Genomic DNA, 26,681 nt, shown 5'->3' on the forward strand with positions numbered 1-26,681 from the left:
CTCTATTATGACATGAGAACTGCATTTTTTTCAGCTGTTGTCTTTGTTCCTGCAAAAGCCTTTCTCTAATTCTACCACTAGTGACCACTTCCAGACAATGCTTTGGCTGCACAGTTTCCTTCTTGAGTTATGCAAGGCAAGAATTTAGACTGGAGAATAGCATTTGCCAGCTGTTTTTCTTTGGGGATGAATACTGGCTCAGTGTGTAAGTATGTTTTTAGCAGTCACTAGAGAACTGTTCACCACTTGACTAGTCTTTAAATGTCATATTATTAATAGCAAATTTTACATAAGGTACTATATAATCTTGGGCCACATAAAACATACAGGTAATGTACAGAAAAAAAATCAGAAAATATGCAGACAAGCAGGAAGTCACACAGACTGTCTGTATTTCCAAAGATGTTCCTAAATGGATAAAATCAAGTTCTTCCAGGTTCTGTGAGGCGGTTGTGACTTAGAGCCACTGCAATTTAGTATTTCCTATTCAAAGACACCCTTTTTTTTTTTTTTTTTTTTTTTTTTGGTTTGTTTTCCTCCTGTAAGAAACTACACATGAGCTTTTAAACTCAAGATGAAAGTTCTCAGGAACAGAATGAGCCCACTCTGCTCCTTCACTAGCTATAAATCATCTGCAGTTAAAACAACAAAGCCTTTTCCTAAAGCCTAATGCAGCCTGATAATGGTAGGGCGAAGTGAGAATGAGCCACAGAACTGAGCAGCCCATGCAGGCTGGAGTTACTTGGATACAGCTCATGTTTTCGCCTGAGGTATGTGATTCTCCAAATTGCATTATAAAGGAGTATCTGTCTTTCTTTTTATGTATGCTCCCCTGCACAGGCTTGCAACATGAAAGCGATATAAACAGACCTATCAGCAGGAACTCCTGAGTCACCTCACACCTCTTATCTAAAAAATGTAGGTGTTAAAAAAAAAATTGATGTAATGGTAAATGCAAACGTGTTATGTCACCTTCATAAAAAAAAAAAAAAAAAAGTAGCTTGCCATTGTTACTCTGAGTCCCATAAATCCTCACATGGCACAAAATGCCAGAGCATCTGGAAGAGTTTTATATAAGGCAGCTTTCTTATCTAAAGCCCCTTTTCTAGTCAAAACCTGTAATAATTGTACAAGACAAAACTTTGTAAAGCCTCTTGAGACCTAGCCCAAACAAAATATAGGTGTTGTTTTTATTGAAGGCTGCAGTTTTATTTACTGCAATAAGAAACAATTAAGGAAAAGCCAATGACAGTCTGGACAATGGAGTAAATAAATTTGCCCTTGATAACCGAAGACTGAAAATAGGTCTGCCATCTTCTGAACATACAGGAAATGTTCCTCCTTAATGCCTGCTGTTCTTCGCTTTCAGTAGGGCAGAATTTGTATCATGACTGGAGTGGTGCTGATTTACAAAAATGATAGCAGGGGATTCCAGTCTTCAGTTTGTAATCCTCAGTTTGACTTCAATACCTATTTTTCAGCTTTTGCTGAGTAGTAGCAAGCAGAATCAACTCAACATACTCATCTCCAGGCTTCTTGCAGCTTAACTATTTCTAGCTGCCTTCAGTAAGCTACTTGCTACAAATGTGCATGTGGTGGGAGGGTGGCACAGCTCTATTTGTTTCACCCAAAAAGCACACTCAGGCAATTGGATTCAGTCTTTTTTAATAAATTAATGTCATTCAAAATACAGTGCCAGAACATGATGCAGCTGAACATGCTAGTAAGGTTTGTCATGAAGCACCTGTGTTCATGTTAGGTTGGCGGCACCCCGCTACTGCTAGTGGTTCCTGGGATTAATGCCAGAGCAGCACTAGGCATCTGCTCTCCTGCACACACAGCACAGGATATTCCTGAAGTTTGCTTTCCCCCCCAAAGTAAAAAACCTGACAGCTAAGGGATATCTATACACAATCACACTACAGTAATGCTCGTTATTAAATTAACAGAAAATAAAGACCTGGTTAATCCACACTAAAACTTTGTTTTACAATGGAAAAATACATCAGCAGCAGGAAGTAATATACATGAGCCAATGTTACTGTAATACAGAATGTGGAGGCATTTACTGATTAAAGCCCCACATAGACCCGCACTATGAAGGCTGGCAATTCCTATTGCAAGCCCAGCAACTTAAGTCCACACCTGGTAATCTACCAGCTGCTTGGAAGACCTGTATTCTAAATAGACAGGTATAAGTTAGTGAAAATAGAATACATGCACCTCATCATACAGCTTGACTGAACCTGCAGTCATTTTACCCAGCATGTTACCATACAATGGAAGATCTACCCTTCCTACCACAGGTGTAGATCCATGGGATTTGTTTCTTTTTCTTTTAATGGCATTACTATACCAACATAGATATTAGTAAGTGCAGCACAGTCCTTTAATTAGGCCACACTGACAATTATATAACTAGCACTTAAGTAGAATATCCAGAAGTAGTTCAAATGTAACTGGAAGATACTTTCAAAAGAGTTGTGACATCATCCTAGAAACAATAACTACTTTTTTTCTTAAGCTAATTTTCCTGAACCGAGACTTTATAGAACTAGAATTAATTTTTTAGACAAGTCAGATGCTCAAGCTCATGATATACATATATTTTTCTCAATTATTTGATAATAGGATTTGAGATTATGGAAGCATACCTGCTCATTTCACTAATTCATACTGAATGGCGGCAAGTGTTAGGTAGGGCATAAAAATACAACTCATGAAAGACAGCTCTGAGATTTCTGTCCCCAGACCTGTTCTTTCACAGCCATTTATTTCTTTTATTATTTTATAACTGAGCACAGACTCAGTTGTGCAGTCTAATCTGGGAGCTATACAGGTGGTAAAGTAACCATCTCCCCATCCAGCTCAAATTCATCAGCTCCATCTGGTGAGAAGAGATATGTTGGAGGTTTCCACGGGGACTCTTCAAGGCAAGATGGATACAGCTTTCCTACAGTGCACCGGAAGTCTCTCCCCAAGTCCCACAGCACGCGTTCCGATATGTGCTGCCTCAGGAACCAGCGGTCGAGTTCCAGGTCATACTGATAGGTGGCATACTTGGCTCTCTCATTCATGTGGGTCTCTCGCATAAAGACACATAAGGAATTGGAGATGACAACGGCCCTGACACATGGGTCGGAAAAGCGCTTGGCAGGGATGCTGGCTGCCATCCTCCATTCGTTTTTATTCACGTCGTAGATCTCCACTGTTACAGAAGACCCATCCACAGTACTGCTGGGGAGCCTTATCCCAGAATTGCTGGCAATATGCAGTCCTCCGATATAGAATATCTTATCACCAAAAGCAGCAGCTGAGGCGAAACATCTGCTTGTTTGTCGCATTGCCATCTCCACCCAGGCGTCCGAGCGGGGGAAGTAGCAGTACATCAAGTTGTGTGCCATGACGTAGATGCAGTTGTGAACCGCCACGGCGGTGATCCACTGCCACGCGCAGGGCAGGGGGCTGACCATGGTCCACTCATCCTTCTCGGTGTCATACCTCTCCACGGTCCTCCTGTTGAGCTCCCCACCGACGCTGTCCCCCCCGATTGCATAGATGTATCCTTCACAGCACACCAGGGACGGCTTGATGCGTACAAAGAGCATCGGTGTCTTGGGGAACCAAGTGTTCTGCTGCGCATCAAACCAGTAAAAGCAATTCACAGTTCTGAAGGCAGCCTGGAGTTTGCTGCTTTTACTGTGATTGGTTTTTGTGTTCTTCAGAGGAACTTGCCCCCCTGCTATATAGATGTCATTATCGGGAGTTACCAGCGTCCCAACCTTATGCAAGTCAGCAGGAGGGTTGCAGAGTTTGTAAACTTTCTCTGCCTGTGGGCTGTAACAGACAGAAGAGTAAAGACTACCAGGATTTTCAGCAGCAGCTTCAATGAATATCATCATCTCCTCTTTTGTCATGCCAAGTCTGGGCTTGAAAAATTTGGGCATCGATTTGTAGAGTCCTTGCACCACCACTGATTTATCATTAGGTGGCAAGCCTTGAAACCAGGCTCTCTGTGTTACTTCTGAAAGTGCATCGATCCGGATTTGGCTAAGAACAGAGGACAAATACTGCGAGCGTGATTCCGTGTTGTACTCCAGCCATAACATAGCAGCCTCACGCACTGTCTCCTCCTTTTCCACATTTAAATTGTCACTGCTTAAAATATCTATCAGTAGATCATGTGACAGTTGCATGAAAGCCTCCTGGTGGTACACAGCTGTGAACTTGTGCTCCACCATTCTTTTAGCACTCTGTTTTAACTCTTCACAGCTGAAGAGATCAGCAAAACTTAATAGACGAACACAATTTTCTGCATTAATTTTTTTGATTAAATATTCTCTACATCGTTGTAACACATCATCTACCTGTAATGCAAAGAAACACACAAAGTATTACACATACAGTCTATGCTTTCATGTAGCACCAGCACATGGAGTACCTGCATCGGGTGTTGAACAGTTCAGGCATGGAATACTATACATACAAAAAATACAGCAGTGAGTCACTCAACTGCTTCATACAGACCAAGTACACAACATGATTATGTCTGCTGGCAAAACGAATTTTCTAAATGTTAGTAGTGCACTGGTTTACTTCCAGCCTTCCAAAGGGACTGTCATGCAAGGAAGGATGGCTACATTAAGCAAATTTGCCAAGCAACTGCTGTTTATACAGAGCGAACAGAGCAAAAATGTTCTGAAATTACTAAAGAGGAAAGATCTTTTAACAAGAATAAAGTGGTTCAGAGATTAGGAGCTGTTATTTCCTCCTCTAAACTTTCCTACCTGTAAGAAGCAGGCAGTTTCATAGAGCTGCTCTACTGTGCTGTCACTTATTGCCAGGTTACCCGTGTATGCGTAAGTGATGATGATCTGCAGAGTGGCTGCATCCACATTCCTCAGGTGTACGTGTGTCTGTTTGCTCTCGCTCAGCCCACTCATGAACATTGCTCTAGGAGAAACACACATATTAAGACAAGGATCAGCAGTGAGTAATCTTAAACAGTCACCTGTAAGCCTTTGGCGATTACACTCCTAAAGGTGAACAGTCCTTTCGCAGGCCTGTTCACAGGTGTTTAGGGCCCTTGTCATCTCCAATTCCTTATGTGTCTTTATATGAGAGACCCACATGAATGAGAGAGACAAGTATGCCACCTATCAGTATTGGGCTGACATCTACTCTTTACGATAACACATTTGGACTGAACATTAAAATAGTAACATCAGTGCCTTCTGCAGAAATACTTTATATTCATGCAAAAACCCTTCTGTGTTAATCAACAGACAGCACTGATTTTGGATTTTTAATGACACAATTTAAATATTTTCTATGATAGGTGATAAGAGGGAAGAAACATCCTCCAGAAAACACTGCTGAAACATACACAGCTAGATTTTAGATTCTAAAACAAAAGAAGCAGATTTATGCAATGGACTGAGTTAAGTCATATCAACAAGGATTCTCCTCTGGAAGGAGAAGAAATGGAGCAAAGACTAGCACTCTATGAATTATTTCTTATATACCATTCATCATAACAAGCATAAACTTCAAATTTGCAAGCAAAAATCAATAACATAAAAACCTATCAGATCTAATCTAGGAAAAAAAAGAGTGAGTATTTCTATTACATTTTCCTGAAGAAGACTAGAAGGGCAATTTAAAACATGATTATTGTTTCCTTAATACTTTACACACCTCTTGCCCATCCTGGTATTTTAACTGTAACACAGTTAAGAACTAACTGCAATCTGGTACTATAAGCCATGTACTTGTCAATTTTCTTAAAACAGGGAACATTGGTTTCAAGAGCTTTATATTGATTCAGGTTTGGTATTTATTATGGTTGTGCTAAAAATTCAGTTCAAGGCTCTTTATATTTATTTCACCTTTTTTTTTTTTTTAGGAAACCAGGCATGAGAGAAGTTAGAAGGGGCAGTGAGTGCACCTTTTAGTCCTGCTTCTGGCTGTAGAAGTGAAGGGGACATGAAGATACACTCCCTAAGCAAAGCCATTCCAGAAAGCATCTGATACAAAGACAGTATCGCATCCCCATTTCTCTGTCTTCTTCTAAGCTCCTTAACTCAGGGCAATTTGCATTTTAGAAGGGATCACTGACTAAATGACTATCAACTTGCTGTGCAGCTATTTAAAGATAAGCAAGAAAGTACAAGAGGGTAGAGAGACTCCTCAGAAAGGAAGAGGGAGCTGTTGGAGGCTCTGGCTCTTGCTCACACACTGCTGAGCAGCCTGTGCTGGAGCAGGGCTGCACATCTTTCAGACATAAAGATGGAAGGTAAGCTGGCTGCAATCACACACAATGGCTGGATCACACAGAAAGATGCTTTGCTTTTCTTCCCCCTACTTCAGGGCTATCAATTTTTCATAATAAAGCTAAATTTAGGAAGCTGAGCATCTTTTTGTAAACCAAAGTAGAAAAGAAAAACAGAACATGACAAAACCACAAGTTTGATACTTCTTTTAACCAGTGCCAAAACCTCATTCCATAAATAATAAACAAACACATATGAATAAGAGATTTGACTGCACATTCTGATGCTGTACACTGGGTGGACTCATGACAGCTTTCCAACCTTATGATTAACCACCCACATTAAATCTGGCTACATTTTCAGTGGCTGTTATTTTACAAATTGTTGGAACTATGTCATCTGTACAGGGCCAATGGTAATAATTATTATCTAGTGATCACACAGTACTTGTTGCTAAAAAGTGGATCAGATTCATCTGAGATGAAAAAAATAAACAGAAAAGCCAGCAGGGACAAATTTTCTGTAAAAGTAATAAATTAATCCTTCCACAGTTTTCTACAAGAAAGGAGCCAAAGTAGAGAAAACATCTTGGATGTGTTCTGTATAGTGAGCCAGTCTCAGGAAAAGCAAATTTGTAAACTTTCCAGTGATTAAACAGCAAAGAAAAGTTATAATCCCTCCACAATGCATCAGGAAGGTAGAACATGTTCGGATGTCACCCAGACTAGTTTCAAGCTTCAAAATTCCTTCCAGACAGGCAGATTAATTATACTATGTTGCCAACAAAAATGATTAATCACTGCAGAAAACTCATGGTGCCTCATCATCCAGGTCTTACTATGAAGTCATTTGCAAAAAGTGGTAGCACTCAACGTAACTTATTAATAAAAATCTTTTAAGAGACAAAAAACAGGACATTTGGAAAACAAGAGCTACTGAACTAAAAATTTCAATAGTATCTTGGGGGGACCATGAAACAAAATAAGAACCCAAACCACACACAGAAAAACTCCACTTGCATTGTCACAACACTCAGGCAAGAGAAGAGTTTCCAGCTTTGCTGAGCAGGGAAAACCAGATGATTCAGAAAAAAAAGGCCATGAACTTGCACAGCAATCCCTACTTTTAGCAGATGCTTCTACTAAGAAACTGCAGTTAAACATGACAATGGAATTCCTACAGCCAAGTCTCAATAATCCCTTGTTATCCTACCTTGGGAAATAAAAACTGATTAAGTATTTTAAAGATTCAGTGTGAAGAATAAGAAATTTACTAATTATTCAGACTCATTTAACTCCCTAAAGAAAATAAGCCACCATCACAACTGTGATTTTCTCCGTACACTCAATGTAGAAACTACAGTAAATATCTAGAATAAGTCCCAGGAAGCCAGAAATTTTATTTTACTCTGTGTTGGAAAGTAAGGATATTTAGGTTTTGTACTTAAGTTACTGATCTTTAAAACTCTGTAAGACATTGTCAATCATTTACTATTACACTCAAAACCAGGTACCACATATTTCATAGCATTTGAATACTTACCTGAAATATGAGCTGCACGTTGCAAGAACCATCTTATGGCAGGGAAATTCAGTGCCCTCAACAATCAACACTATGTCAGTTAACAACTGCTGTTCATAAAAGAATTTTAACTGCTCCAGCAAGGATACAGCATACTCTGTATTTATCTGCCTCTCGTCCTGGGTAGACATGACTGTATTCCATTAATATTTCCAGGACCAGAGAGAAAAGTCAAGATCTCTTCACCAAAGAAAGGTCTGTTGAGTGTTTCTGAAGTAGCCAGGAAAGAAATGGCAGGAGGTCTGTAGCCTTCAGAAGTGATACTGATAAAAAGGGCAGTGTTATCTTGAACTGCTGAATCAATGTTTCAGACTTTGACCTCCTATTAGGTCATCATGCTTTGACTTGATGTCCCAATCTGTTCAGAGACTTTCAAGAGTGTCTGCAGAGCTCCCGTTGAGATCTATGACGCAGCAACTGAATGAACAAAAGTGAAGTCTGAGGTAGATTTTGTGGTAACATCTCGTGATCAGTGGCTGCACTTGGCTGACTGAAAGCAGGAAAATAAAATTAATTTACACATTAGCACATTTTGGAAAACCCTTCATAGTTACCTCTTAGAAGTAATTGTCTAATAAACATTTCTAAATTAGTCCTTCGTCACTTGCAATAAAACCCTTCTAAGAAAAGAATTTAAACAACAAAGGTATCTAAGAGAAATGAAAAGCAGAGGAGTGTACATTAATTCTCATATGACCTAGACTCACGAATGAAAATTACTTGTCAACAAAGCTCCTAAGGCTAGGGAGTTAAAAAAGGTTCACTAAGACTTCATTCCTCCTCAAAGAATTACCCAGATTTCCCACTGAGTACACCTGTGAACTTCATTCAACCAATGGTAAAATAGCCACTTTTTTCCCCATTTCTACATTAAACAGCAAGTTTTTCTGCTTCTTTGTTTTTGTCTACTGAAAGCTTACCAATACCAGGCCACTAAAAATAGAAATGCAGTAATTTTAACATTCCATCACTTTCCAGCTAAACTCTCAACATCATTATCAGCCTGTTTATTTCACCTTTGGCATTCTAGTAGAGATGAAGCAGAACTAACACTAAGGATTAAAAAATCCCAAAAACAAAACCAACAAAAAACAACCAAAAACCCCTAAAAGTCTATATTTCTAGTGCATATTAAATTCATCTGCTCCATGCAGAAGGGCTTCACCTATTAATATTTCACAGTCCCTTGTTTTTCCTTCTGAGTAATTTCCATACAGCCAGGTAAGCTTCACTGCTGCAGACAGGAGAAAAGAAAAAGAAGGAAATAATAGGAGCAAAGGGATACTGGAATAGCAAGTCTCAAAACATCTACAGTGGCTGCCAAGGTCTATTATCTTGTTTGGACATTTCTCCTCTTAAAAATGGGGTCAGGTTTTATTTCATCTTCCACTTGAACACAAAAACCTAATTAAGAATGGGATAGTTGTGACAGTAAAATTACCATCACAATGGGCACCAGAGTACCACAGCTATCAAATGCTTCCAGATTTATTTAATCTTGCAACGTTCCTCTGCATTCCAAAACTGAGGAATAATCAGGACATGTTTGTCTTGTGTCTAAGATATCACTATCATTACAGTTCATGATGAACAGAGAATGCAGAAACAACTTGTGTGAAATGACATTCCTTAAATTCCACACAAAAACATAAGATTTAGTGTAAGACCAAGACAGTAGAAATACCTGCAAGCCACACCGAAGATCTACTATTTCAACACAGCCCTGCCTGTAATACAATTCAGAAACAGCTGTCTTTCAACATTCAGTCACTTGAAACAGATATGCTTAATTAATGCCACTTTAATTACTACTAATTTAGTGTCCCTGATCTTTTTCTTTTTCAGTGATAAATATACACAAACAGGAATGTCAAACTTTTCGTTTTCCCCAGTTGTTTAACTGGAAAACAGTCCAACTAGTCAAACTCAATGCTCACTGGTGAAGGCAGTTAATTAAGGAAAACAGAAAAGGCTTTGATACTTGGGGGAACGAGTAGATACTACTGTGTGCTACTAGCACACGTCTTGACTGAAGACTTTCAAGTTTCAGGTAACCTCTGATGTCACTAAACCATAAATACATCGAGGATATAGAGATACTGCTCCTCTAAAGCATGACCTTCTGCCTCAGGTCACAGCTTCTTTCCAAGACAGTGTGCATCTCGTCTCCGCACTACTGCCCACCCTCCTGGTACTCTGGGAACAACTCACCATGCAACCCAATCCATTGACAGATTTTGCACTGAACTTTAAACAGCTACAGAGACACACAGACTCCCTACGTGTGTTAGACCCACAGAAATAAATAGCTTGTGGCTCTGCTGGTATCCCAAGTCTCTCTACAGCATTGTTTTTCCTGGCTTAGGAGTAAAGTTTCAAGAACAATACAAGCTGGTGGATTAAGCTCTGTTTGGGCAGAGCATCAGTAACACAAAGCTTTAGCAAAAGAACTCATTGATACCGTAACTTCCTTTTCTGATGTAATTATAAAGAATATTTCTTCAGAAACAGGAAGAAAAAAAAGAAAATATGCACTGGTTCAGTCATTAGGTACCAGAACAAGTCAAGAATGCCATGAAGAAATTGATACACACCTGCTAGTAAGATTAAAGACATTTTTGGCAGAAAGTTGCTGACAGTCAATAACTGAAAAAGCAGACCTGTTCAGCAGAAGACAAGTTGAAACTGTGAAATTAATTACTATAAATAACTGGAACATTTGAGTACGACCCTCAGTAGCAGAAAAGATTGAGGAGATGACAGGAATCCTGTTGCAGAACATTTATGTGATGTGGATCACCTTTGAACCATACATTTACAAAGCTGGAGCCTTTGGTTTACAGAAAACCATCTGTCGTGTACTCCAGGGAAGTGCACATGGTAGGAACATGCTACATACACAATTCCTGTTTTCCACATCCACACTGTGTTTTGCTGCCAACAGTAACCATTTGTTAAAGAACAAAGTTTTGCATTTGTTGGAAAGTCAGGACTCACATCCCATTCTCTTGTAATGGAAATAAATACATCAAGGATCTCTTCTGAATTACTGGTCCAAAATTGCCATAATTTATATTGTCATTTGCCCAAGAGAACTGAATCTGTTCACAACATTAGGATAAGTGGTAGTAACATCATTTAGTGCCTGGAAAATCATCCAAGATTACCTACCTCTCTCACACCTCTTTGGAGAGTTCAAGACAATTTTAAAGGAGATACTCTCCTTACTTTGAGGCCAAAAAACAGAGGCATTGAAATAAAAAGCAGCTTGTCCAAAGCCATGTACTTCCAAAGGAGGAAAGCAAGAGGCTTAGCTAGTCCCAACCCAACATCTCTCTCTTTGCACTGTGCCTGGTTGGCATACAGTCATTGGATCTGAGATAAATAAAAAACTGTGGACTTGAGAAAATGTCTACAGATGCACTATTGTCTGCTGGAGTTCCAACAACGGTGCAGCAGTGGACACTTCTCATTTATGGATTAAAAGATCTATGGCTAAAGTTAGCTTAATATCCTGAACTGAAATTCTGATAGAATAAAAATAATCCCTGAATACAAGTTCTAGGAATGAGACTTTCCCTTTCAACGATGTCCCAGGAGTGACCATTTTGTTCTGGGCAGTTTCTTGGAAACCAACTATCCAAAACAGGACTGGCAGGGTAGCTGCTGGAAGGCCACAGGGTGCTACATTGCAAATGAAACCATGTAATCACCGGGTGATATAAAGTACCTCCCTATGAAGCTGGAGAGCAACATTAAGTAACACCTTGATAAGAGGTTTGTTTTTAAGTATTATTCCTTTTTGCTTAAGTAATTTTAATGAGGTGGCTTGTTAATACTTGTTCATGTACTTCAAATCTGAATGAGACCATTCGGAAAATTAGTCATCAAATGTTAATGAGTTATGGGATAGGCTATTAATTGCCTTCCTTGAATCTGTTTATTTTCTGAGGTCAGGCAAAGATTGATAGAGATACATACTGCACTACATACATGGCAGTGGCACTATACTTCAGTGTGTAACATGGAATAGGTATATTGACTATTTCCAATTTGGTAGGGAAACAGATACATAGATATAATAGTCTTTAACTGGACTTATTAAAAAAATTAATTTATTTTCCACCCAAATTATAAGAAAGGCAAAAGATATATAGGCATCTTTTGTTTGGGGTTCTTTTTTTAGAGATTCTGATTCCTTCTGAAAATCCCATTAATTAGTCTGTCAGATTAGATGCCTAACTTCCCATAAAATGGTGGGAAACATGTAAAAGACCTATGAAAGTGTCATAGGTTCCCATCTGCATCTTCAGCCATCAAATACCTCTTGAATTCTAACTTCACTAACTCCAATTCACACTTTAAAAAATACACGTCACATGTCTGGAAGAAAATTTAAAAAAACCCCAACAACCCAAACTTATCTCCCTGGACATTCAATTTATTTAATCTAGTTTTAACTAATTAAAAAACCAACCAACCAACCAAACAAACAAAAACAAAAAACAAACAAACAAACAACACACCAAAAACCAAAACAAAAAACAAAAACAAAACAAAAACCCAAACACAACACCCAAACAAACAAAAACCAAACTTTAAATACTACTTTTGATCAAAATCCTATTTTCATCCAAGGACAGCTTCATACAAATCACACGTAAAAACACATCTAAAGAAGTAAGTCATTCACTATTTTTAACATAATAAAAGGTCAGAATTTAGACCCAAACAACCGTAAGCCAAACTACACAAGCCTTGGTGTGTGGAGATAGCAATCCTCCCAGCTAGCAACACAGTGCCCAGCTCAGGCACTTCAACACTTGGTTACTATGAGGGATATTCTGAGTTACAAACCAACCAGTTTCAAACTTAACATACCAGCTAATACCAATGGGGAATGTGAGTACTAAAACTGATTAGAATCAATTATGTAAATCGACACACCCAGCCAACAGATCTCAAAGATAGGAATTAAAGAAGAAAAAAGGAGTTGGAAGCTCTAGATTCTTGAGTAATGTATCAAATTTGTGTCCTTGGCAGTGAGAAAGAAATAGGTAATTGATGAAGCAGTTCCAGACTTGGAAGTTTTCCTCTCTTCTAAAGCCATCAAAGGTGTCTTTGATAGCACAGTAGTCCAGAAAACTGAGGACATCAAGGAGATTCTAATAAGGCAACAATGAAATTTCACTAAAAACAAGGAAAGGTGTAGTCCTACAATGTTATCTTGAAAATGACTTGGAAACTACTATTTTCCATACGTATCACACTTGGGAGGTGAGTTACAACTTTGAGGTAGGTGAGTTTTCTGAAGCTACACAGAAACTAGAGACTAGAAGTGTCAAGACTCCATGTTAACAACATGCTTGGTCACAATGCACTCCTGTTTTTCTACTCCTAAAGGAAGTTATATACTAAAGGAAATACCTGCTCAGAAAGAAAATTAGCATTTATGACATGATAAACCAACAGCTTAAATTGGCAACTGGACTTCTACGCTGAGCACAGGTAGTTTCCATCCCCAAGGGTGTTTCTGTTTTGTGGAAGAGTCGACCTGTTTTGGAAAATTAACCTTTGAAAAAAAGTGGGCCATGGATATCTCCAGTAAGATCCAGCAATGTATCCTATATACACAATTTTCTTTTTCTCTGAACTATAGTACATTAATGAAGCTAGTCTGTTTTATGCAGCAACTTAAATTCCAGTTTAAAAGCACGTGCCATTTTCTTAAATATTCACTATATGACATTTAACTAAAAATTCAAGCATTTCTACATTAAGAAATTAATTAGTCATTAATGTAGCTTAATTAATTGTAAGTTAGTTCCTGAAAGGTTAAGTCTTATATTGGATATCATACTCACGCATATAAAATTTATTCTCAAAGCACAACAGTCACTAAACCAAGAAAGAGAAATTTTAGGGTTTGCACCAATTCTGGTCTGTTTCATAATCACATGACCAAAACAAAGGAAAAAACAACAACAACCATCTGTCTAAAATGTAGTCAAAAATATTAAATAAGCAGCAATATCCTTTCTTCCTCTTTGGACTGTTTCTGAAAGACACTGCTTACACATCTTGGAGTATAAAGGGTCTCTCTACTCGACACACAAAAACAATTTGGAAAAAAGTGTGACACCTATACTCAAATTGTGAGACTACTTGATGTAGATATTGAGTATATATACTTGATGTACACATTTAGTATTTAAGGTAATTAAATTAAACACGAAAAATTATCTATTCCTTCAGACAGATTTCTGAGAAACTGAACTATACTCAGTGTGCATTTTAATAATCTCTGAAATACATCATCTGAACAAAATTCATGTAGCTACAGCCTTAGGTGAGCTCAGAATAGCACACAGCCTTTCGGGCCCTTTATGATCACAAAGTAGATGTACATGATGTAGAAAAGCCAAGCTGGAGCTTTGCAATAAAACCTGTACGCCAAGTACAGCACAAATCCATTTCTAAATCATAATTAAAGTTATTTCAAAAGCAGCAGGTATGTACCCCGTTTCATAGCAGAAATAATGGTAAACGCCGGGAAAATTTGACTAACGTCAAAGCGATACTATGTGTTTATTTAGTCCGGAAAAGCTTACTAAGAATTATGTGACTCTTTAAAGCTACATACGACCACGGCAGCCCACCCCTGGTCACTGCAGGTACCCATAGTGTACCTATGCACAACTAGATGGAACAGTAGGGAACGCAGGGGCAGCTACAAGGAACGACAATGCCACTACACTGCTGTTCTCTTCCAAGACTTCACAGCGCGTGTCCCTCCGAGCGCTGCCAACACAAACACCCAGATTTCAGACATCCCCACCTGCTCAGCCCAGGAGGAGCCCCACTACGCCCCGATCCCCCATCACAGCCCCGCGGTCGCGGCCCCCTCCCGCCTGCGGGACGCGGCGATGATGGGCTAGGGGAGAGGAAACACATTTCTTCCCTCTCCCCGATGCTCAGGTGCGCCGTCCCGTCCCTCCACAGCCCTAATCCCTTTCCTGCTTCCCCCAGAAGGAAGGGAGCACCTTCCCGCTCCTCCAGCACCGCCGCACTCCGGGCTTAACGATCCCGATGGCCTCTCCTCCTCTCGGGTCTCCCGGGAGCCGGCCCTGCCCGAGGGCGCGGAGACGGCCCCCGCTGCCACCTCCGGCGGTGCCCGGCGGGCCCGGGGCCGCGGCCGCCGGGCGGGAGCGGCCGCGGTGGGAGGGGGCGGGCGGGAGCCGCGCCCGCCCGGGCGGGGGGAGCGGCTGCCGCAGAGCCCCCGCGGGCGCCCCCGGGACCGAGGCCTCCTCGGGGCGGCCGCTCCCCCCGCGGGGACGGGAAAGGGCCCGGCGACCGCAGCGTGGCGGGACGCGAGCGCGGGAGCGCCGCCACCAGCGCCATCCTTCCCCCTCCCACCCCTCCGCTCCGGACAAACCTCCGACCGCCGCTTCCTCTCGTGCCTGGCCGTCCCGACCGCGGGCGGCCGCGGGGAAGCGGTGGGGGAGGAAGAGGATGCGGCGGCGGATCCGGTCTCTCTCCCAGGCTGCGGAGGCGGCGGCGGCCCCTGGGCGCGCAGGCGCTGCTGCCGTTGCCGCCGCCCCCCCACCTCTTCCTCCCCCTCCCCTTCCCCCTCCTCCTCCTCACCCGCCCGCCGTTACGGAGCGCCGCGCCCGCCCCGTCTGCGCATGCGAGGCGCGGCGGCGCGGGGGGGCGGCCGGGCCCGCCCCCGGTTTCCTGTCCCTTCTCCCGCCCGCGAGCGCCCCCTGCCCGCTTGGCCCGGCAGCGGCGCCTCCCGCGGGACGGAGCGGGGCCCCCGCGCCCTCTGCTGGGAGCAGCGGCCCGCAGAGTCACAGAATCCAGCGGCTCGGGAAAGGCCTCCGGGATCACCAGGCGCGACCTGCGACCGGAGCCTGGCACTGAGTGCCACATCCAGTCCTCCCTTACACACCTCCCGGGACGGTGACTCCACCACCTCCGTGGGCAGCCCATTCTAACGTCTAATCGCTCCTTTTGTGAAGAGATTCCTTCTAATGTCCAACCTAAACCTCCCGTGGCGAAACTTGATGCCGTTTCCTCTCATCCTGTCGCTGGTAGCCTGGCAGAAGAGCGCGGCCCACGCCTGGCTACACTCTCCGTTCAGGGACCTGTAGAGAGCCATAAAGTCCACCCTGAGCTTCCTTTTCTCCTTTTCTAACAACACCAGCTCCTCACAGGACTAGCTCTCCAGACTTGCTGCAACCTGGAGGCCCGTGGGCTTCAGGGTTAACACTCAGCTGGGTCCTCTCCCCCTGGGGCCTGCCTTTGGTCCTTCAGCCGTCCTGGAATCCTGGAATGTCCTTTGGCAAAGTGTGGGTTTGCTGCCCTAAAAGCATAGTTCACCTGAGGTTTGTGGGGACTGGAGCTTACTCTGGGATGGAAGGAATTGACAGGGTTACAGGAGGCTGAAGGGAGGTATGAGAGAAAGGAAAATCTTGAGAACATACACCTTTTTAAAAGCCATCCAGTGTTGTTTATTTTCTTTATTTCTCTTTAGATCCATCCACTAATGGAAAAAGGTGAAAGTATGATGGATGCAGAGCAGAGCTGGGGATTTAAAACATACCAGACAAGTCATGGAGTCATAGAATGTTAAGCGTTAGAAGGGACCTTAAAGACCATCGAGCGCCAACCCCCTGCCACAGGTGTGGTTGCCCCCCTCCTACTAGGTCAGGTTGCTCAAAGCCCCATCTAACCTGGCCTTGAACAGTTCCAGGCATAGGGCATTCAATAAAGTCCTCGGGCAGTGTGCTCCAGAGCCTCACCACCCTCACAATCGAGAATTTCCTACTAATATCTAGCCTAAATTTCCCATCTCACTTTGTACCCATTGCTCTTTGTCCTGTCACTACAAGTCATACAAAGTGCAAGAGCTGCTGTCAGTGGAAAGGACAAGCTTTGGCTGGGAAGGTCTGCAAGGAATGGATCAATAACCCTTCCCAAACATTTTATAGTTTGTGTTTTGGTACAAAGGACATGTTTAATCTGAATGTTACGGAAAGAAAAAACACATCAATTTTGGGAACTTCCCAACACAGGAACACAAAGAATCTCTAAGCATCCATACCCCCTTGTTTTTCCCTAACCACTCACCAGCCTGCATAGCACATGCACTGTGCTTTCCTCTCCTTCCACCTGCCCCTGTACTAATAGTCCCTCATTTGGAGATGTGCAGTTCCAGAGCAGCAACTCAGAGTCTCACCTCCTGTAAAAAGGCAGGGTAGAGTCAAATTGCAGCTTCACATTTCATAAATTCCCATGACACATGGTGGAGTACACTGTATGGGAAGAAGTGCTTCTTCTGTTCATATGGAAATAACATTACATTTGTCAGCCCCCTCAGCCATGTTAGGATGGAAGAGCATTGCTCCTTTTACTCAGTATTGAACAACTGGTAAACCCTGAAAATAAATGTAAACTTGGCCTTGTGTCTTCTCTTTTTTTTTTTTTTTCCTGAAATAAGTGTTTTTAACTGCAGTTTGAATTAAAAGATTCCCTTTCCCTTTTTTTCTTTTCCTAAAAAAAAAAAAGTAATTTCCAACATTATAAAAGGGAAATACCACATTTACTTAGAGATGCAGCTTAAACATCTGCAAGATGAGACTGCCAGCTTTCTGTACAACAGCTGAAGGCTTTTACAACTATTCCTATCCTTGTGTTTTGATTTTCCTCCCACACAATGATGGAAAAACACTCCCTGCATCACTGTTAAATGAGCCTCAGGTGGGAGGAGGAGTGGACAAGTAGCAGCTGCCTGCCATAAAGAGGACATGGTTAGTTTTTTTTTGCTGGGCTGTAAGCAGCAGCAGCAGCAGCAGCAGCAGCAGCAGCAGCAGCAGCAGCAGCAGCATTATTGGATGTTAGGTTTTGGGGCTATAAGGGGGGAGGAATAGCTTAGTTCTTGTAGGGGGTTTTGTTTGGTGGTTTGTTTTTGTGAGTTTTTTTTCTCCCTTCTCTGCACCACTCTACTTCTCAAAGGTCAAAGTAATTCTTTGGCCTGAGGAAGTCTGTAGACTTTTTGGTGCTTTCAAGAGCTGCACAGGCCACCCTACATGGAAACGGAAGAGGGCTCCAGTGTTTCTAAGGCATTCTGAAACTCTAGGCTGAACTGTGTGCTAATTTGTAACAGGTCTCAAAATAATTTTGTTTTTTTTGCAACTTTGAAGTGCTTGAGTCTTCTAAAGAGTTAAGCTTCTGTGTTCTCTGATGTCTTATAGTCTTGCTTATAAGCTATGTGTGATAGTGTTGTATTGCTTGCAAGTATTAGTTAACTGAGGAGACATCTAACTGTGGGAGGAAGTTCTGTCTTGTGAATTTTATATGGTTCTGAATGCAAACTAACGCATAAGGATTTTGGTGGGGTTGTTTTTGCTACCTATCATTTGGTTTAAGCGTAGGAAGCAGGGTGTCACTGCAATACTTGGTTTACTACATTAGTTCGCTGTCGTTCTTAAGTATAGTATAAAGTGCAAATCCTGAATTAATGGAGTTCTTATTGTAATGTGTAACAACACATGCATTAGTATTAAGAAGTGTTTTCTTCATGAAGCATTAAATGTCTGATTGTATGAAGCTTTTTTTTTTTTTCCCTTTGTGTGTGTGTGGCCTCTTGCTCAAGGCTAATTCAGTGAAGGCTTTTTTATTTAATTGGCTGGGATACTGCTTATAGAGATGTATGCATCTAAGACTACTGAAGTTCTGTAGGTTTAGAGCATGTTACAAGGTTGCCTTGAAGGACTAATATTGAGAGCTGTGTACAAAAGCTTGCTTAGCAAAGCCCAACTGAAATATTTGACCTTGATAGCATGTCAGTTTGTTACCTTCTGTTTGGAAGACAGCAGCTTTCTTTTGGAAGGACATGTTTTCTTCGGGCAGGGAGAGGAATGTCTGCTAAATTCTGACAGAGCATAAAAATAATTAAGTCATGCAGTTTTTAAAGTGGTTGATAACGATTACTTCTCTCTTTCAGTGTTTAAAGAAAAATGAATACTGCCTCAACTTCAGAAAGTGGATCATATTCCACAAACCACCCAGGACTCTTTTTTTATGCACAGTCATCAGCTCAACAGCCTTATCCAAATCCATGGTACCTCAATCATGCATACAGTCCATACTGCGTACCTGCTCCAGGTAAGGTAAACAGCAGCTCTCTGTTGGATCTTTGCTTACTTAGTTATGTAGTTCTTTCCTCCACTCTTGCAGCATCTGTGTTAATGAGCCTCTTGAGATTTTTAACTAATACTTAATAAATCAGATTTTTGGGAACTGTTACACTACATCAGTTCTGCCTTAAATATGTAGCTTGTGTGGTGGAAAGCATCTGCTTCTGGTGAATGGAAGCTAAGCAAAATACTAAGTAATGGTCATCCTGCAGACACAGACTTCCAGAATATACTTAGCAATTAATATTTGTGAGTGTATATGAATTCTACATGTGCATCCATGATAGGTACGGATAAATGTAAGCTTAGGAGAATAAGAAAAATATTGTTAGATACAGTTTGTAAGTGCTATACCTATGTGAATTTCTATCTGGAGCTGTCTTTTTTCAAAATCAATGCTATACCAATAGTCTGTGAAATAGCCAAAAAAGCACAGAAAACAACTTCGTGAATGTTCCAAGGGATGAACTCAAGCTCTGGTTAAAGTGTAGATGTTGAGATAAGCTATTCCCTAACAAAGAACTCTCTCTGTTTTTGTACCAGATTTGCTTCTAAGCATTGAAAGGTGGCATGTCTTATTTACAGATGTGTCTGATCTTGTCCCTGTCAATGCAAGTAAATATGATTCAGGATGACTTATTTCAGAAGGATTATATTTGTCTTTTCTTTTTGTCACCAATGTCTAGGTTTCCGAAGTGGAAATCCATATCTTCCATTTTATTCTGTTGCGCTTCATGAGTACCCTAGATTTTTTGTTCCACGGCATCCCGTGCATGCAAGAATTAACAGAAGGCCTTATTTTAATGCTGCCCCACCTTCCCCTGTGTTTTATCATGCAACAAGATTTAGACATTATAATAGCCCTGGGAAGAAAATGGAGACAAAAGAAACACAGACTGATCCTAGACAGCCTGAAAGCAAGCAAAAAGCGCATCAAGATATTCGTACAGGAACAAAAGGTTGTAATGCAGGAAATACAGCCTGTGTTTCTCCTAGTATAGGTATAGAGACTGAAAATACTTCAGAGAAACAAGATTCATTTGGCTCTTCTATTGTGGTAGACAGAGAGTTTCATAATAAGAACCCTGCCAGCCCTACACAGTATAGAAATCTTCCTAGTGGAAGCTATGCCTTTGAGAAGAAAGAAGTGAGGATAGAATATGGAAATGGCTCTCCAGCTATTCAGCTGTGGAAGTCCTTTAAAGAAACAATCCCATTGTATGATGTGGCAGGTGGTAAACCAGTTCCAGAGAACATAGTGCCTCATGACTTATTTTCTGTTAGCTCATGTGAAGGCATGATATATGGCCCTCATGAAGGGGAGAATATGCTGCCAGGGGCTTCCTTAGATGAGAGAAAAGCTGTTGTCACCTCCAAACAGGGTGCTGAAGCTGTGCAAGAGAAAAATGTCCAAAATAATGAAGTGAAGCTGGATGCAGAAAATATGGTAAAATCCCCCCCAGGTGAAACCATGGCAGTACAAATCACAGAGTTGGCAAGATCTGTTGGTGTAGATCAACCAGTGGTAATAGCTAAGAAATCTAGCACTAAAAGGTCAGCAGGATCGAAAACTTCTCAAGAAGAGCCCAGCTTTATTCAACAAACAGGACTATTTCCATCTAATATGGAGGTAATGAGTGACTTTCAGCAGAAAAAGCTGAATTTAAGCCACAGTGCAACCAATGAAAGTCAGACAGAAAAAAGTATTTGGTGTGACAAATCAATTGAGAAGTTTGCTCCCTCTAGCAGCTGGCTGGCATGTTTGGACAGTACGGATGCAAACTACACTGCTTGTTTCCCACAAAGGAAGCGTAGAAGTGTAATCAGTCTGTCTTCTGATGACATGTCTTCTGGAGAGGAAGGCTCATCAACTGATAATGCCTCCGTGTCTTATTTTGTGCCTGACTATGTGCTTCAGAAAAGCATGTATACTCTTCAGAAAAGTACAGAGGGCTTAGAGAAGGAGCAAATTAAAAGTTGCGGATCCCCTAATGTAGATGGAGTGGTAGGAAAGGAGCAGGTGAACAGCCTGAATGACCAAGATGTCAACTCTTCAAATGCAAAGATCAAAGAGACTTACAGCAAAGGTAGAAAGCTGGGAGCCCTTTCTAGGTCCTCTAGTAGGAAAGAAGTTGATTCGCCCAACAAAAAAGCAACTAAGAGTTTGTCAGAAGTTGAGGACTCTGAAGAATATTCTGTGAAGGGAGAAGAGGAAGATGAAGATGGAGAGGATGAGTATGAGGAGGATGAGGATGATGACATGGAGGAAATTGAGTATTTCTTTCAAGAAGCCCCTCCATATGGCATCTTGAGGCCAAGTAAAGGAAATTTCTACCAAGTTGGCCAGAGAGTGCTTTGGAAACCATCTAAGAATGCTGTACCAGCACAATTAATTAGCTGGCCTGCTCAAGAGAAAATAAAAACTAGGAGCGGGCTTGTTGAAAACATTGGTATAGTTTACAAGCCAAAGAAGAGAGAACAAGATGAAGTTGTATACAGTGACTATGGGTATTATGGAAGAAAGAGACCTATGACGAGAAGAGAAGGACTTGAACGCCAGCGAATGCTACGGAAATTCTTGGGAGGTGAGCTAATTGCTAAGGACAAAGTGCTGATTAGTAGCATACACAAAGAACACCTAATTGCAGTTTCATATTGTAGCCTAAACTAGTGGGAAGATTAGAGCATGTTGTAGCTTCAAATTTGGCCAAGAGCCAGAAGTCCTGCAGAATACTTTTTCTGATGCAGAGGGAAGTTTGCTGCAACTTTTTAGCTACTGCATAAGGACTCTGCATTTTTACAGCCAGCAGAGAATAATGCAGAAGCTCTCCTTTGTGTTAGATATGATATACTTAACTCTCTGACATTAGTGGCAATTTATTAATTTGTAAAGCTTAAGGTAATTTGGATTATGTATTTACTGTTGCTTAATATCTTGGAAGCTCTGCATTTAAGTTTATACAGTTTGACTCTCCTATCACAAACTAATGCTGGGTGCATTAAACGGAATTAAGTTCATTATAATCTGGTGGACATATACCCTGTGTAACTTTCCTGCAGTAGAGGAGTCAAACAATTTTGTTTTTAATTGTAGCTGCTGTTCTCTTAGCAAAAATAGTTTTGCACTTTCAGAAGATTGGTGTGAAACAGTATTAAATTTGACCTGGGAAAGGACATCTTATTTATTCCAAGGTAGATCCTCTTAGAAATTGGATTCATGTAAACTGAGAATAAGAAGAGTTATCAGTTTACAACTGGTTATATGGTCACTACAGTAGGTGGCTGCTGTTTAGTAGAGTTTCGGATTGTAAAAAACCAACCAAAACAGGGTGATTTACTTCTAATAGCAGGCTTAGTGTTCTTAAACTGTATTTTCTTTGTTCAAAATCTGTACACTTAATGTGTCTTATAATTTTTGTTAAGTGCAGTCTCCAGAAAACTGTTGCTATTTCAACAGACTCCTACAATCAGATCCAGCAGCTGGCTTTACTTTCTGGCTTGTGGATCAAACAGTACACCAGCATTACCAAGACTAAATACTGACCTTAATGTTTTTAATATTTTAATTAGGAAGGCTGTTAAGAGAGAACATGGGGATACCACCTGAAGAGTACTGGATTAGAAGTGGTGCTAAACCCAGATTTACCAGCCAAATACGTGGTAGTTTCTCGCCTCCGGCAAAGAGCAAAGAACAAGGTACAATTTTCTCTGCGTGTTTTTGTTCTTAAGGAACATCCAGAAGGATATGATACAAAATAGCAAGCATGTGATAGTTGCATAAGATTTAAAAACAATAAAGTGAATCCTTGTTGCTTTGATATTGATAAAATGCCTGTCAGTTGGTGTATCTTGGATATATTTATAGCCTTCTCAAACTGAAACAGGGTAATAAGGGTGTATCAGAGATACTTCTGGGGATTTTTAAAAGGTAATTTTATAGGAAATCAAAGCATTAAATGCTTTGATGTGGCCAAAGCAAAGCCTTTTTTGTGTAAAGTTGTTACTGCCATAAACTGTAATATTAATTCTTTATAAAGATAATGCTCCTCTTGATAGCATATGCAGTGGTATCTCCTAATTTTGATCAGTAAAACATGTAGGGAGTTCTATGTGGTAGCTTCATATGCCAATGCTCAGAAAAATTAGCATGGACCAACAGTTGCCCTGACACCACTAAAGAATCATTGAGTGCAAATCATTGTGATCTAGTTAAGGAAAAGATGAAGTAATCAGTTATTTTAACAAAGTAATAGCTTAGACAGTTTCTTAGCTCATGAAGCAGAATGGGTTTTTTTTCTTCTTTATAGTTAATGTCTTACTTGGAGTTCAGATCTTGTTTTGATGCTTTGCAAAGGTGTTTGAGTGTAGGTGCTGTTGGAACAGCTACAGAATTTGCTGTAGTGTGGGCATTGCCACTCTCCTGGATTATGTGTTTCAAGTATCTCAGGATCAGTCTATCAAATAATGAGGTGTGAGGCTATCTTATAGTGATTTGCGTCTCTTCAGCTCACTGATAATATACATGAGCTTTCCTCTATCAATAACCAAGTAGACAAAATGTTTTCCTTAGTTCTTTCTCTGCACTGCTTTCCTGCTAGAGCGTATTTGGGTTTGGGATTATTTGCCTCTTGAATTGGAGGCTTTCTATATGCAGACTTCATTGTTGCAGGGTTTTGGTTTTTAATGCTAGCATGCTCTATAAGAGTTGAAAATGTTTTGCTTTCGCAGCATTGTTCTTGGCTCCACTACAACAATGTATAAAAAATATGGTAATAGTTCTAAAATGACTGTAAATTACCTTTAACTTTCAGCATGTCTCTTCTGCATCTTTGAATTCATAGATGGTGCAGCAAACAGGATGTTTGGTCTATTCCTTGCTTACTCTTCCTCTGTTTCTAGCCCAGATACTTTGAAGAAGTCATCACATTCAGTGTTAGGAAGCAGGAACTGGTGTTTTCTGAATGCTCTTTGTGCCAGTGGATGACTCAGAAGTGCTATTAAAATTACATCCTCTTTAAAAATATTGCCTATATTAATATTTGCTTTTTCAAATTAAAGTGCCCTGCAAGTAAGGAGGTTTGTCTAAACAAGATATATGGCTTTAGCAGTAATATCATGCACTAAATTTGACTTCTTGAGCAGTGTACTTGTAGCGCATAACTTCACAGGTCTGAAGTTTTTTAAAGACAGTGGGTGAATTGGGTCACTTGGACAGCACCAACTAGTCTTGAACACTTGAAAAGTGAACTAAGGCAGACTTATCCAATGTACTAGGTTCCTTTTTTACCACATTAACACCTATCCAAATTATGACCCAAAATACAATGCATCCAGAATTATGGTTAGACAGTGATTAAATGCTGTAGATGTATAAGACTTGCTTGACATGTGCAGCGTCAATTTTATCTGCTATGTAAAATGGGTAAAAAAAAAAAAAAAGAGAGGGAAGAAGAGGAACACTACAGACCAGCTGGTGAAAGACATGGTTAAATTTGCCTTAAGACTATGCATTGAAGAAATAACACCATTGTATCTTGTTATTTAGTGTGCCCACCTTTGGTTAAACCAAAGAAGAAAAGAATGGGCAAGCCACCTTCAAAACGCAGACACACGAGACCTGAGGTGGAAGAAGTAGAAATGTGGGAGCTGCCTGAACACAGCATACACAAAGGTTGGTATACAGTGACAAGCTACAAAAATGACTGTTACAAGCATTTTTTCTATCTTGGGGACTAATCTTTCTTGGTTTGAGCTGCAGGGATGTTGGATAGTTTGTGAAATACGCAGAGTGCAGAATATGTTTGCAGAAAAGGTGGAGGGGAAGCTAAACTTTAAGCACTTAATTACCTTGCTATGAATGCTAGTGTAGCTTTGACCAGGTTAGGTTCCTTCTTTGTTTAATGTAAGGATAGGGGAGGAAATCCACACCAAAACCTGCTGTTTTAGTCCAGTTGCTCTTCAGACTGCCGTACTGTCTCTTTAAAATGCTGGGTCCTGTGTCACTTTGCAGTATATGCTTTTATTTAAGCTGCTCATCTGCCTCAGCCCAAATGATTTGTAATTTGATACAATACAAATGCATATAGATAATTCTTAAGATAGCCAACTTTATGGATTAGGAACTTCTGACTATTTTGGAAGAAGACAGTTCATTGTGATTTTTCCCTGAGTCAGCAACACATATTCTTTTATGCATTTGTGTGAGTCTGAAATGGTTATAAATTGAAAAGGGTCAGTAGATACAAAAAGCTATCTGAAAGATCAGTTTTCTTTCTGGAAAAGAATAAGTTAGTGTAGTAAAATGAACCCAAATATTCCGTCACTAAATACATGAGTCATATGCTCTCTCTCTCATATAATAGACAAAGGATTAGACTTTATCTTGGAAACATAAGGAAGGTTGGAAACAAACTTAGGCTGAAGTATCTTACTAGTGAAAACTTGCATCAGTCCTGAAGCCAGACTGTTTGAACATTGGCCTTAAACCTTTTAGTGCTGACTAGTTTTTAGTAGAAGCATCCAGGAAATTTGCATAATCCCAAAACACTTCTTGTATTTTCCCCAGAAATAGCTGATGTTTCTTGGATACCTTCAACAATGTAATTATAAGAGCACACTGAGAATGTGATATGAGCTTCATATGGAGCTCTTATCTGTAATGCTGGGATATTCTGAAGTCCAAAACCACTCATGCACATTTTATACTATCTGGAAAGTTGAGTACATAATTCTAATATCAACCATCAGTGCCTGCAATAGGAAGAGACAATCACTGATATCTAGTCTTTTTTTAGAAGCAAATTGACATAGTTTGGAGGTGAAATATATACATAACTTTTTTTTTTCTTTTTTACCTTTAGGGCATGGAACAAGGAAGTCCCTCTCTAAAAAAAGATAATTGCAAATATTGGGGCAGAAGGGCAGTGGGGGGGGGTGGGGAGGAACCAAAGGTTTTTTTGTATAAATCCAAGATTTGATTATTCTCCTGTATATTTTGTAAGTTGCTGTTCCCTCTAAAAGGGCAAGAAGTGACACTGTGAAGACTGAGGACACAATTAAAATGGAATGAAGTATTTAACACCAAAGTCACCTTTTTATAACTAGCACATCCACTATTTAAATAATAAATTTCATAGAATTGCACTTTGAGACTTCTTGTGTTCCATCTTTACACAGTAGCAAAAAAACTTGATGGCCATGTATGTGCACAACTGCTATTATAGCATGACAGCTATTGCTGCCTTGTCCTTAAACTCTGCAGGTTTGTGAAGCCTGCCCATGTCATCTCATAGTCATATGATCTGGGCATAAGTACAAGATCCTTTTCTATCAGCTGGATTTATTTTTTACAAGATCCTTTTCTATCAGCTGGATTTATTTTTTACAAGATCCTTTTCTATCAGCTGGATTTATTTTTGTCAGAATGTAAAGGAATATATTTACAGCTGTATAAAGTCAAGTGCTGTTTCAAAGTTTCAAGGCAGTTCCTCAGATCTTACTCTCATGATTGAGGACTAAAACTAAAGCATTGAATCGATGTGATGCTTCCCTCTCCCCTTTTTCTCTGGAGATTGTTGAGTCCTTTATAGAGACCCTGAGATATGGATCTGAAAGGTAAAACAGAAGTTTT

General features: G+C 40.5%; 2 protein-coding genes across 3 annotated transcripts; one reads left to right on the forward strand and one right to left on the reverse strand.

The window, feature by feature from the left end:
• Nucleotides 1-1,648: 1,648 nt before the first annotated feature.
• On the reverse strand, nucleotides 1,649-15,516 carry KBTBD2 (kelch repeat and BTB domain containing 2). 2 transcript variants are annotated; one of them, XM_053983949.1, is made up of 4 exons: nucleotides 15,498-15,516; nucleotides 7,815-8,343; nucleotides 4,788-4,953; nucleotides 1,649-4,367 (listed from the first exon to the last, which is right to left on the reverse strand). In XM_053983949.1, the coding sequence occupies exons 2-4, from the start codon at nucleotides 7,982-7,984 to the stop codon at nucleotides 2,832-2,834; spliced, it is 1,872 nt and encodes a 623-aa protein (XP_053839924.1). In that variant the 5' UTR covers nucleotides 7,985-8,343; nucleotides 15,498-15,516; the 3' UTR covers nucleotides 1,649-2,831. The 2 variants fall into 2 exon arrangements, with proteins under 2 accessions (XP_053839924.1, XP_053839917.1); XM_053983942.1 differs by lacking the exon at nucleotides 15,498-15,516 and adding an exon at nucleotides 15,289-15,476.
• A 293-nt stretch (nucleotides 15,517-15,809) lies between these two features.
• On the forward strand, nucleotides 15,810-26,326 carry LOC128804684 (uncharacterized). Its single transcript, XM_053972746.1, has 6 exons — nucleotides 15,810-16,304; nucleotides 18,859-19,019; nucleotides 19,738-21,636; nucleotides 22,622-22,747; nucleotides 24,597-24,722; nucleotides 25,912-26,326. The coding sequence occupies exons 2-6, from the start codon at nucleotides 18,872-18,874 to the stop codon at nucleotides 25,947-25,949; spliced, it is 2,337 nt and encodes a 778-aa protein (XP_053828721.1). The 5' UTR covers nucleotides 15,810-16,304; nucleotides 18,859-18,871; the 3' UTR covers nucleotides 25,950-26,326.
• Nucleotides 26,327-26,681: the final 355 nt, after the last annotated feature.

Source organism: Vidua macroura, chromosome 1 (genome assembly GCF_024509145.1).
Source record: "Vidua macroura isolate BioBank_ID:100142 chromosome 1, ASM2450914v1, whole genome shotgun sequence".
Lineage (NCBI taxonomy): Eukaryota > Metazoa > Chordata > Aves > Passeriformes > Viduidae > Vidua > Vidua macroura.

Excerpts from the sequence above, each read along its gene's own strand:
- KBTBD2 (XM_053983949.1), bottom strand. The coding sequence starts at position 7,984 with ATGTCTACCCAGGACGAGAGGCAGATAAATACAGAGTATGCTGTATCC. Across the intron at positions 4,954-7,814 it reads ACGTGCAGCTCATATTTCAG|AGCAATGTTCATGAGTGGGC; the intron begins GTAAGTATTCAA and ends TGTTTCTCCTAG. Across the intron at positions 4,368-4,787 it reads AAACTGCCTGCTTCTTACAG|GTAGATGATGTGTTACAACG; the intron begins GTAGGAAAGTTT and ends TTTGCATTACAG.
- LOC128804684 (XM_053972746.1), top strand. The coding sequence starts at position 18,872 with ATGAATACTGCCTCAACTTCAGAAAGTGGATCATATTCCACAAACCAC. Across the intron at positions 21,637-22,621 it reads GCTACGGAAATTCTTGGGAG|GAAGGCTGTTAAGAGAGAAC; the intron begins GTGAGCTAATTG and ends TATTTTAATTAG. Across the intron at positions 22,748-24,596 it reads GGCAAAGAGCAAAGAACAAG|TGTGCCCACCTTTGGTTAAA; the intron begins GTACAATTTTCT and ends CTTGTTATTTAG.